At 35.5% G+C, this 13,234-nt stretch overlaps 1 protein-coding gene across 7 annotated transcripts in view; it reads left to right on the top strand.

Annotated features, from left to right (window-relative positions):
- TMEM232 (transmembrane protein 232) overlaps positions 1 to 13,234 on the top strand; it is a 195,012-nt gene that overhangs the window by 62,187 nt on the left and 119,591 nt on the right. For all 7 annotated transcript variants that reach the window (XM_037032314.1, XM_037032311.1, XM_037032308.1 and 4 more), the window contains one exon: positions 9,802 to 9,980. In XM_037032314.1, coding sequence (XP_036888209.1) covers positions 9,802 to 9,980 — 179 coding nt within the window. The remainder of the gene's footprint in view (positions 1 to 9,801; positions 9,981 to 13,234) is intronic.

Here is a 13,234-nt window from a genome sequence, read left to right as displayed (position 1 = left end):
AGATAGCTATCTGGAGATCTGTACTATAAACAATGGTCTTGGTGAAGTTTGATACTTTTGTTTAGTTACTTATTAAATAAAGAAGTCCTGTAGGAACTTCTGAATCTTCTTGTACCAATCACGAGATAATATCATGGATCAAAAAGCTTCTCTACAGATCACATGGTATCAATATTTTATTCTTTCAAATGGCACTATAATAGAGAGGTAGGAGGCTATCCCTAACAGACTGAGTGCCGGACAGACAAGTCCTTGGTGCATTCACAAGCTGTGCAGATGGATGACTCTTTTGCTTTCCCTGATGTCCTTCTTATGTTTTCACTTGAACTCAGCAATGAAATACTTAACCAGTATTTGTTAATGTTTTCTCAACCCAACAGACAAACAGATGTTTCTAGCTCTGGAATACCTTTAAAGATTTGATCTGCAATAATGAGGATAGACATCAAAATGGACTCCTCCACAGTCAAAAGTCAATACAGTTTCAGTGACACTAAATGTCTTGTACAAGTCATAAATAATAGTGGCATTTGTCTCAGAATGATTCTGAGTATTCTAGCATCCTCAAAACTTCCAGCATCTGTGATTTTTTTGTGGGAAATGTCTAAAGTAGGTTGACCATTTGATGGCTGTTTGGTAAAGACATCTCATGAATGTGAGAAAATTCTACAGTTTTTTTTTTATCTGTCAGAACCAGGGAATGTACTTCCTCTGGACATGAATGTCTGGTCTCTGTCTCATGTTTGTATTGGATTTTTGGCTTTCTTGTATTAGTCACTTCCATAAAAAGCCATTACTTTACATGACTGTACAATGTAGTCAAATATTTCACCAGTCAAAGGACAGGGTTAAAAATGGTGTTGATGTGACTCATTATAACCTGAATCTTTGTAGCATCCCTGATTGATTTTCTACATGGGGAAAATGATTGTTGATAATGACCTCTCATTCTACAAGTCCATAGGAAATGGATTACTCCAAAAAGGAGCACCATTTCTGCAGGTCTTGTCAACAAAATTACTGAAGAGCATTGGTCTGTTTTTGAGAAAGTGATATAAAGAACCCAAAGCTGCTGCTTTATTTAATTGAAAATAATTTATTTCTCATAATTTTATCCTTTAAGTACATAGATTGGAGTGAAAGAACTGGTTCTGGTGTTACATGGACTTGTATTTTAATTCTGTCACTTGTATCTTGGGATCCTAGGTCAAATTATTTAAACTAGCTGACTTGAATTCTTTACCTGACAATCATGATAAGAACACTATTCAGATTGTAGGACCTTTTGTGAGTAAAATGTGGAAACATATGAACACTTGTCATAGAACTTTGTGCATAGGACAGTCCAATGAATGTTAATAGGTACTACAATCATTAATGTCATTGTTAACACTGTTGTAATAATGAGTAAATATCAGTGAGGAAGAATTTTTATAATACTTATTTCTATGTACACTTTGTGTTCTGAAGATCCTATTTCATTTACATATAAAGAGATGACACTAAAAACATTTAGAAATGGTATCAATAGCCTCTTTATGAAAAAGTCAAATAGCATTCTTATGGACCATTTTATATAAAAAGTTTAATATAAAGAAACAATTCAAACAATAATTTTTTGAAGAAAATGTACAGGAAACTAAAGTAATAATTTCCATGAAGATAATTTCCTGGAGACCTAATCTGACATGGGAGCAGAACTTAAGAATCTACAGGAATGAATGACTATTTAGCCTGTGCCTTTTTCATTCTGAGATTTTGTGGCAGATAAGGTTTTCATAGAGTCAGATGTCTATTAATTCACTAGTGAGCTGTCTTTTCTGCGACTGAATTGCTGATTTTGGTGTTTTGGTGAAATAGAAATTTCTATATATGCTTATAAATACCAACTGTGTATTTAACAGTTGGTTGAAAAGCCAAGGTGTCTGACTCCAGTTAGGTGTTTTATGGAGGACCATTCTGTATACCTGCTTCTATGCACTAAGTTGTGTCCTTTCCCTAAATCCGTATGTTGAAACCATAAACCCAATGTGACTGTATTTGGAAATAGGGCCTAAAAGGAAGTAATTCAATAGAGTCATGGCTGAGGGGCCCTGATGTGAAATAATTAGTGTCCTTATAATTAAAGATGCACCAGAGAGCTCATGCTCTCTACCATGTGAGGACACAGTAGGAAGGCAGCCATTTACAAGCCAAGAAGACAATGTCCACCATAAACAGAATCAGCTGGCACCTCGACCCTGGACATTCCAACATCCAGAACAGTGAGACAATAGATACATTTCTGTTGTTTAAGACCCCTGGTCTATGGTATTGTATATTATTATGCAACCCAAGCAGCTTAATTCACCTCCCAATGGGGTTGTGCTATAGGCTAGTTTGAATAAGCTCAAATGCCTGAGTAAATCTTTATTAGAAACAAATTTTTACAGCATAGTCCCCAGAAAAGATAATTTAAGGTGGAAAAATATGAGAAAAGTGATTACAAATTAATTTATTTTCACCTGATTCCTGTCGAAATGCTGTTCTGTTTATTGTTGTTCAGTTATAGTTGTCCTACCTTTTTCCCCATTGTTCTCCCCTGCTCTTCCCCCCACTCAATCCCACAGTCAATCCCCACCATTGTCCACGCCCATGCATCCTCTTTGCTTGCCCCTTCCCCTTTTTTCCCCAATTATCCTGCTCCCCTCTGGTCATGGCCAGTTTGTTCTTTATTTCCATGTATCTGGTTCTATTTTTCTCATTTTTTTGTTTTGTTGATCAGGTTCCACTTATAGGTGAGGTCATATGGTATTTGTCTTTCACTGCCTGGTTTATTTTTGAGAAGCATTTTGTATGATAGGTTGTAAAGAATAATAATAGGTAACATTGATTGAGCTCATACTATGCATCAGGCACTATTCTAAGTACTTAACATACATCACTTAACTCATTAATTATTAAAACAAGACTAGACTATAGATATCCACATTGTCCCAGGTTTGTAGATGATTAAACTGACACAAAAAGAGTTTATCTGTCCAAGGAAATATAGTTAGTAAATGATACACCTAAGACTTGGCACAGCAGTTTGGCTTCAGAGTCCATTCTAATAGCTAACTCATTATGCTGAACTACCTAGGTTAGTTGACCTATCAAATGAAAATTTTCAAAAGTATCATTTGCACATTGAATAGTGTAAAAAAGATGACTTTGAGAAAATCTCTGACAGTCATTATTCTGCAAAAATATCTGTATCGTGGATGGGTCCTTATTTTCAATGGATATTACTAGGCCTTATTCTAGTAGTTTGGATAAAAATCTTAAAAGTGGAGTTCAGGAATCTGTGTTACTAAACCACTTATGATATTATAGTTTAAGAAAACCTAGCCTATAAATTTAGCTGTTAAACAAAGTAGTAAAATGTTGTCCTCATACATAAAAATACTTCTCTTAATTGATGTTTCCAATTTTTATGTATCCAGCCAGTCAGTATTTATAGAAGATAATTTTTATATAACTTTACAAAAAGGGAAACAGCTTTGTGTGGTACACTATATCCAAAATGCCTACTGTGTTCCTACTTTGGTTTTCAGAGTGGTAAAATGGTAGATTTTGAACAAGCTTGATTATCTGGAATCTCTGTTGTAAAAATGAAACTTAGACATGATATGTTCTCTCAGAAATCAAAAGACACTAATTTGGTGTCTCATATAAGAAATACAGAATAGTAAAAATATTGTTGATAATGTACTTTTCATCCAATGCACAATCTCTTTTAGATCATCTGTAAAGGGTTCACAACCACATCCTGCTTAAGCATCATAGAGACACAGAACTCCCGATCTCCCGGAACAGGTCCTATTCCACTTTTGGACACTGTGAGAGATTCTCCCTTACATTAAAATGAAATCTGTCTTTCGATATATCCCAGAATTTGGCTTCAGCTTTGCCGGTTGGAGGCAATCTGACACAGTGTGCTCCATTCCCCACATGGAAGATCTTTAAATATTTGAAGATAATTGCTTTGGTTCTCTTTTTCCACCTCCCCACTTTGTGATTGTCTCTCATGTATTTGCTTACTGCCATGTTCCTATGGTAACATATTTTAAATATATAACAGACATATTTTCAATATGGTTTATAATTAACTTTTTAAGTTTCTTGGAAGATTTTTGTGTTGTTAACTTTGAATTTGTAATGATTTATTTCAGTGTTATATTATGATGTGAAGAAAGTGGGACCCAAGTATTTTTTCATTCAGGTTTATCTATGAATGGAAAAATAAAACTTTCAATCAGGAAGGAGTTCCAGTAACAAAACAGATAGATCATAAATCAAAGAAGACATGATTAAAAGATTTAACTACATAAAAATACGCAATATCTGTGCAGAAAAAATGAGAAAAATAGAAGTGAGAGTTAGAAAATGCTAAATGCTATATATATATATATGAGAGAATAATAGTAAAAAGAAACATCACTTGTCATCCTCAGGTTTCAGAACTTCTTAGATGGCCATAATTGGATCAAGATGAACCCCTCTCTCTGAGCATGGTTGCTTCTTTACTGCATACTTTCCAAACTCAAGCAATCACTTAGCTCCTAGATTACTGCAAAAGGCTAAAAGTTTTTTTCTGTTTCTCATATACTCCCTACAGTCCATTTTACACCAAGGAGTCAAGTGAGTCAGCTCTCTTCTTTATTTAAAATGCTCTGTTAGCTTCTTATTACACCAAAAAACAATTTCAAACTTTTACCTGTGGCCTAGGCTATGATCATTTAGTGTGTCTCCCTAACAGGCAGGCCTACATGACATCATGTTGTCCCACGAATCGCACCCCACCCCCCGCCAGACCAGATATTTTACGTTCCAGCTATTTTGTTCTTCCTCCTGCTTCTCTACACTACCATGGTATTCTGGGTCCTAAGACTTTCATTTTCCATCCCCATATGCTGGGTACACTTTTCTAAGTTCCTGGGAAGGTTAACTTTTTTTCAACAGATCTTAGCTTGAATACCATGTCCTCATGGAAGTCTTCTCTCACTCTGCCTGCTACAGTGGTTTTCTTCTCCTAGTCATTATTTGGTCACATCACCATCTTTTATTATTTTTGCAACACTCATTATGAACTGGTATTGTTCTGTTTGCTTTCTTAGCCATCTGTCTTTCTCCAGCAGAACTGTGCCCTGAAAGCAGTAACATTGCCTTTGTCTTTGGTGTGCAGAACAGTGGCTGGCGCGTGGCACTGACTCAGTAAACACTTGTTAATGCCTGGCTCACTGGCTGGTTCTTGGCCATTGATTTCTTGGCATCCATCCACTTTCTTTCACTCTACATGATATTCCACACAGACAATGTTTTAAACAACACCTTACATTCAAGTTACCTTTCAGTAATACATTTCATCCTGTGGTGTACTCATTTAAACTCATTTATATGAATAGAATTATTCATATTTCATAATCACTGGATATGTGAAATCTAAATATCTAGACTGGAAATTAAAGCCTTCAAGGAGTTTAAACACTAAAATAAAGCTGCAATGGAGGAAGCATAATATCGGTTTTTAAACATCACAGTTTCTTCATAAATTTTCAAGACTTATTCGGAATTTTATTTTGGTTCAGCTTTGTTATGTCCTATGATCCTGGCTGCTTAGCTGCAAAGCGACACATTTTCTCTCAGTATATGTAAAGTGACATCTTTGATTGCTGCCACAGGACCACTCAAAGCAGAACGGAGGAGTGCCGTATGCCACAGTCTGGTCCCTGGATGAGGAGTTTCATAGCGGACACGCTTCTCCGCAAATGTCTGGACGTGCATGTTAGAATGCATTCTACCTTTTATGACAGCTGTAGCACAGCCCATCTGTTTTCAGAGGCTTTTTCCTTCATTAACTGTCACTCAGATGTAATAGATTCTTCCTATACATATTATTCATAAACAACACTTCACTATAGTTTAAATCAACAGGTGAACAGCTCGCTTTAAAAAGCAATGGCATTTTAAAAGTTTTTTTGGTTTTTGAGAACACAGTTCTCAGAATATATTTTATGGGTTCATCTTCAGTCTTGTGGAGTCTAGAAGCAAACCATATTCAGTTCAGTGATTCAAATATTGTAGACTTACAAAATACTGTTCCTCAATAAATGGTAATTTAGAATATATGAAGGAAGGTGGTTCAGACATACTTTTACCAATCTTTCTTTTTAATGTGGGAATATCACCCTGGCTGTTGTAGTTCAGTGGATCAAATGCAGGCTGCAAACCAAAGTGTCGCTGGTTCGATTCCCAATCAGGGCACATGCCTGGGTTGCAGACCAAGTTGCCACTTGGGGACACATAAGAGGCAACCATACATTGATGTTTCTCTCCTTCCCTTCCTCTCTCTCTAAATATAAAAATAAAATCTCAAAAAAATTATCTTGTAAAAAAAAGAATTTGGGAATCTCTAAATTAATTTATAAATTGGTTAAAATCCACAGTATGTCTTACTTATCATATTGTTCAAAGAACTGCTTTTTTTATTTTAGAGTTTCACAATTTCTCAGTTATTAAAGATTCATAATTATTTATTCATTCATATTTAGCTCAAGCTTTAGTTCTTCATTAGTTACTCATAATTCCTTAATTTTGTTTCTGTTATTTTACTTGAATTTTAGCTTTACTTTTACAAGCTATTGGACACTAAAAATTATATTTTTCTCACACCCCACCATGTCACAGTTTCCAGATAATATTTGCCTCCTTTCTGCCCATAAGGTCTCCTCTACATAATTGCATTTTTGCAAGCAATTTCATTATTGTTTCACTTTCCTGAGCTTAAAAATGTATTCTTTCCTTTTCAGTTAATTCCTTCCATTTCCTCCATAATTAAGAATTCTCATTAGATCTTCTTCACAATGTCTTAGGTTTGTTCTTTACTCTCCAATCTCCTGCTGCTCTTTACAGTGAAGAGGTAGATTACCTCATAAAACACCCATGTTGGTTTCCTGGCTTGTTGCTTGAATAGCCACAACGTTTCATTGAGTAAATATGTGCTCGAACATCTTTTGCTCAAACATCTACTATTTAATCTGACCTTATTTATTTTTAGTTGTTTTACCTCCATTTCCAGTATGAACTCTCCACCTCAGTTCAATTGGAGATCCTCATGCTCTTCCTCCGCCTTCTCTCTTCTTATGGCTACTTCTCTGCTGGGAGTCAGTGGGCATGAGTGAGCACGGTTCCTGCCGGTACCTGTGCAGATGGGGCCACCTCCAGAACCATGGTTGAGCGGGGCTGGAGCCTGGCTCTGGGACTGCTTCTGCATCTGCAGATCTCAGGCCTGTTACCTGGAGAGCAAATGGATTTGGCTCCCACCAGGTCCCTGGGCATGATCCTGCCAGGTCTATGGGTGGGTGGGTTCTCCATAGTTGGGTTTCTGGGTGTACAGAACTGCCTCTGGGCTATGGCTGAGTGAGGCTGCAGCCAGGTCACAGAGCTGATTCAGTGGCGGCAGTCAGGTTCAAAGTCAGTGGGTCTCTTACCAAAGGCACCAACAGGTGTGGGTCCTCCTTGGTCCTTTGGTGGTTTGGGGCTGGTAGCAGGACTGTGGATAAGCAGGGTTAAAGCTGAGTTCACAGAAGGTCAGGACTATTTCCAAGTCCATAGACTGTATCATTGGTGTCAGACCTAAAACATGGGTCCAGACCTGCTTTATCAGATTGGCCCTCTGCAGTCCTGAGTTCCATTGGGGTTTCCCAACCTCCTACCTCAATCCCAAGGTTCCCCCAAACACAATTTTATTCATAGGATGGCTGCCAAATTGTTTCTGTGAAGGTATGAGGATGCGGGACTTTCTATTCCATTTTCATGCTAACATTACTCCCTATATGTAATTTCAAGCATAGCAGTACACTTGTTTTAATTAGTAAAGGTTTTATGAGGGGAAATTGTATTTTTAAAAGAATTTGGCTGTCACTCAAAGTCAAGTCTCCTTCTGTTTCCATTTATTCTCCCTTTACTCTCTTTATGCTGCACCCCTCTTTCCCTCTGGTAATCATACTGTGGTCTCTCTGAGTTGGTTTGTTTGTTTGACTTAATCCCTTCACCTTTTTCATCCAACCCCACCTCCACTCGGACAGCTGGCAGTGTGTTCTCTGTATCTGTGAATCTGTTTCTATTTTTTGTTAGTTTGTTCATTAGATTTCACATATATACAATATATAGATGGCATATTATAAGATTTTATACATGAAACCTATATAATTTTGTTCACCAATGTCACCCCCATAAATTCAATTAGACAAATTTAGAAAATTGATTTGACCACTTAATTGTAGCCTCATATTTGCAGTTTACACTTTCTCTTCTAAAGTATCAACCACAGAAAGGACAGAGGGTGACTTCAGTTTGAAAGCTGGACATATGTCTTCTCCCATTTTCAAAATGTGTACGTACTTTCTCTTCTGTCTCCTCCTTCTACCTCCTTCTACTTTCTAGTTTCTTCCTTTCCTGCGAATGGATTAGAAGCTGGGATTAGAAGAAGAAGTACTTGTCTGAGTTGGAAAGGCTGTGCTGCGTGGGATAAGATTAGATAGACCAGGCTTCACCTGGTTCCATCACTAGCCTGCTGCGTGATGTTAGGAGCGTTTGCACCAACCTGAAGCTCACATTCCCTTTTATTATTCTAGGTATAATATGGTCTGCATAGCAGGACTGTAATGAGGACTAGAATAAGGGCACCGAGTAGGTACTCTCAAGTGTTCTAATTATAATCATAGTGATTATTATTACTAGCCTAGATTATAAAAGTCTAATTGAATTAGAAAAACTTGAGGATTGTGACTTTTCAGATTGTGACTTTTCAAGAAGGGTGTGAATGAGTTCCAATATCACACAGGTTATCACCAGGATTTGGAGTGAAAGTACGATGCAGACTTTATTTGGCTTTAAAACTCTTTCATCTCCCTTTCTAAGCCTTCTCTTCCTCTTGCTCTCTTCCTCACCTCATACTCAGCAGTATCATTGCTAACTTAAGTTCATATTGCCTTTAAGACCTGTATGACTTCATTTTCCAAATTTATTTATTCCATCAATACTTAAATTAGAATTCTCTCTACCTGAGTAGTGTTGCATAGCAATATGCCATCTAAGTGGAAAATAGTTAACATAAAGAGTAAAGAGAAACTTCTCCTTTTCTGCAAAGGAAATGAATATTTTAAAAGTAGAACTGGATAATTTATGTAAATATCTAATAGATATATAAGTTTTAGAAGGGACTTAGACTTTTTTCTCTTTTCTGATTCATCATCCTCTTTCCCCTATTTCATTTGACTTATGTATCTTGTAAAAAAAATCTTATAGCCTATAATGAATTAGAAATTTTTGTTTACTTCTTCCATTATTTTCAACACTTCATTCTTGGTTCAAATGCTTTGTTTCATAGGTCAATCATTCTTATAACAGCCAGTGATTTTTCTCTGTTCCTCTGATTTATTATAAAAATCTATCATGGTGCTTTAAGTATTCATATTGCCTTGGACAAATTCCTGTTTACTTCAATTCCAAAAATTTGAAGTACCTAGTTCACAATTTACCTGTTTAACTTTTAAATGTATGATGTATTGTATTAGTTGGGTGAAGTTCATCTTTGCAAATTGTTAGCAATTTTCAAATGATCTCTGATTTTTTAAAAATTAAAGAAGTCCAAGCAATGAAGAATCAAAAACTTGGAATTGCAAACATTAAACTATTAGTAAAATTGGTTCCTTCTTTTTCTATATTAGTAAGATGAATACAATGATATTTTCCCAAATAATATTTCTTTTCAAACAGGTGATCAAGTGATATGGATTGGATACTATGGCATAGTGTATAACCTGGTAAAAATGTCATGGGAACTCCAAGGAGACGAGGAACAGGATGGACTTAGAAACTTAATATGGCAAACATTGCAGAAAATAAAGGACCATGAAAAAGATGGGCGGGTCCATATTGCAATAAATATAGCTAAGGTAAGATAAAACACTGGGCAATAAATTGGTTCTTCTATCAACAGGGAACATGTGTCCTAAGGAGAAAGGTATGTCCACAGTCAGTGAGTATCAGTGATACAGCTGAGAACACAGCTTTAAAAATTTAATGCTGACCTATTTTTAGTTAAAGATAAAATAGTAGGCATTCTGGTTAAATGGCTTGAAGAAAGGAGTTGATTTTTGGGATTGTCCTGCTTTGAGCTTGTGCCTTTGAAAAACATTTGTAAGTACACTGACTGTGAATCTCAATTTGCAAAGGTTAGCCTGAGTTGGTGTGTAATTTTCCAGCTTCTGTATTAGTAATGAATTAATTCATTCTCAAAAAACTCTCCACTTGGATAATAAATTATTTATGTGTGTGTGTGTGTGTGTGTGTGTGGGTGTGTGTGGGTGTGTTCTTTCCAGCATTAGACAATGTAAATTACAAATCTGGACTCACTAACACCGAAGTTGTTTTCCCTAAAGTTAAAAATGTGTAAGTTCTTGTTTTTTCTAGTTCTATTTAAATGGTAATATAGATTTTTCTTCACTTTCAAAGAAAACCATTATAAAATTAGCTATCAGTTTTTTATAAAATACAAATATGATATTCTAGTCATGCTTTATCCAATCACTGAAAGTTTCTGGTTCTTTCTAGCTTTCACAGATGCAATTATCCTAACATTTTCAGTGTCCTGTTTTTCAATAATAATTATGAATGTGAATTAATATTAATAAGTAAGAGCAAATAAAGAATTCAGTTTGCCTAATTGATTGTCAAAGCATACAGGTGGGTCATAGCATAGAGTAGCTACATTCAAGATTCTTAGTAGACCCCTAGCTGGTGTGGCTCAGTGGATTGAATGCTTGCCTTCTAACCAAAGGGTCCCTGTTGGATTCCCAGTCAGGGCATATGCCTGGGCTACTGGCCAGGTCTCCAGTAGGGGGCGTGCGAGAGGCAACCACACATTGATATTACCCTCCCTTTCCTTCTTTAAAAATAAATAAAATGTTTTTAAAAAACAATCTTTATTTGAAAAAAATCTTCAACTTTAATTTTTAACCATAAGTCCGATTTGGAATATGGAGGACTATCCATTCTTTTTCTAGATTTTTAATCTTTCATAGAAAAAGGACAATCAGCTGCCTACTCGAACTACATTTTGGGGATTTCATGAGTTTTTTTTAATGCAACTGTGCTCCACTTAGTCCTTGGTTTGGACTGAGGAGCACAAAAGAAAAATAGAAACAAAGACAATTATTATATCAATTATAGAAATGACCACTATATCACCCAGTATCACCTTTCTTAGGATTTAGTAAATAAATCTTCCTTAGTTTCATGTACTCTTTTGAACCCTTATTATTGATTTTATATAAGCAGTTTCCTGGAGCTTAAAAAAATAAAAGTAAAATTTCTGGCCAGTTTCTGACAGAAATAGAGAATGCTATGTACTTGTCTCACCTACTCTTATCATTTTCTTTTTGTTTTTTCCATTTCCGTGGCACTTTCAATTATTTATATTATTCTCTGCCTTTATGTCTATTTTTATATGCCACTTCACATCTCAAATGGATTATACTTTAAGTAAATAAGCCAACTCAAATTTGTCATTTCTATAATTAGAATTCTATTCATATGCCTGTTTCCAGGGCTAATTATTTGATGTAGTCTTTTTTCTTCAAAACTTTTATAAGTATCTCAGATAACTACATTTGAAATTTATAAGTCAGTTAGTCAGACATACCACATTTTTTAGATGCTAAATCCAAGTAAAGACCTATTACTCAAGCAGTCAGCGCTGAGAGTAGAAGAATAAAAGCAAGAGCATAACCGGCTAATTTTTCAGTGCTCAGTGAGAAGAATTCTAAAACATGCTTTCATTTATTTTAATAGTAAATGTGTGGGGAAGACAAGTTTTCCTCAGAGAAAATCTAAATTACACATTTCTAAAAGCAGTTATACTAATTTAGGTACAGTGAATATTTAATGTAAGAAATAAGGTTATTTTATATCAGGTGAATTAAAAGATACAATTCACTCTAGACCTGCTTTATATAAAAGTTAATTAAGATAGAGGCATTTGGATTACTAAACAATGAAATATATGATTTATGGATATAAATGATAAAGCAGATAGCTGGTGATTTTGAAATATCATTTAACTTATTTCAAATTTCCTTACTTAATACTATAAGTATGTATGTAAATGAGAAATTATATCAAAGCTTTTACCAAAATCTGTAAAATATGAAATATGTATGTGTTGAGTAGTTAAGTCTATTGTGCCATACTGAATTCTATGGAGGAAACAAAGAAGTCCAAAATATGGGCATTGACACAATAAATTTTAATGTCTCATCCAGAAAACATAGTCTCCAGAAATAGCACCAGAACAACACAAAGGGCTAGACCTATCAAGGTTCATGGCACAGGCTGGGAGTTCAGATAAATGTTTGATCTCTCACTTTTTAAAAATAAAAAAAAATTAAAGTATATTTCATTGATTATGCTATTACAGTTGCCCCATTATTTTTCCCCTTTATCTTCCTCCACCCTGCACCTCCCTCCCTTTAGTATTCCCCCTCCTTAGTTCATGTCCACGGGTTATACATACAAATTCTTTGGCTTCTCTATTCTTATATTATTCTTAATATTCCCTCTGTCTATTTTGGTTTTGTTTTTTAAATGTAATTATTGTTGAAGTACAGTTTTCTGTCTTATATTCCCAGCCCTGCCTACCCCGCAGTGCTCCCCACCTCCCTCTCATTTCCACCCCCACCTTAGTTATTGTCCATGTGTCCTTTATACTTGTTCCTGTGAATCCTTCACCTTTTCCCCTGTGATTCTCTCCACTCTCCCCTCTGTCTATTTTGTATCTACCAATTATACTTATTCCCTGTGCATTTTCCCCTGTTTTCCTCCCTGTTGATAACTGTCTAAGTGATCTCCATTTCTATGGTTCTGTTCCTGTTCTAGTTGTTTGCTTAGTTTGTTTTTGTTTTTGTTTTTTGGGTTAGGTTGTTGATAGTTGTGAGCTTGTTGTCATTGTTGTGTTCATAGATTTGATCTTCTTCTTTCTCTTAGATAAGTCCCTTTAATATTTAATATAATAAGGTCTTGGTGATGATGAACTCCTTTAACTTTATCTAATCTGGGAAGCACTTTATCTGCCCTTCCATCTTAAATGAAAGCATTGCTGGATAGAGTAATCTTGGAAGTAGGTTCTTGACTTTCATCACTTTGAATACTT

This window comes from Sturnira hondurensis, unplaced genomic scaffold (assembly GCF_014824575.4).
Source record: "Sturnira hondurensis isolate 20B ecotype Veracruz unplaced genomic scaffold, ASM1482457v3 Scaffold0021354, whole genome shotgun sequence".
NCBI classification, from domain to species: domain Eukaryota; kingdom Metazoa; phylum Chordata; class Mammalia; order Chiroptera; family Phyllostomidae; genus Sturnira; species Sturnira hondurensis.
The sequence above is the reverse complement of the archived record's forward strand: the minus strand, read 5'-3'. Positions and strand labels throughout refer to the sequence as shown.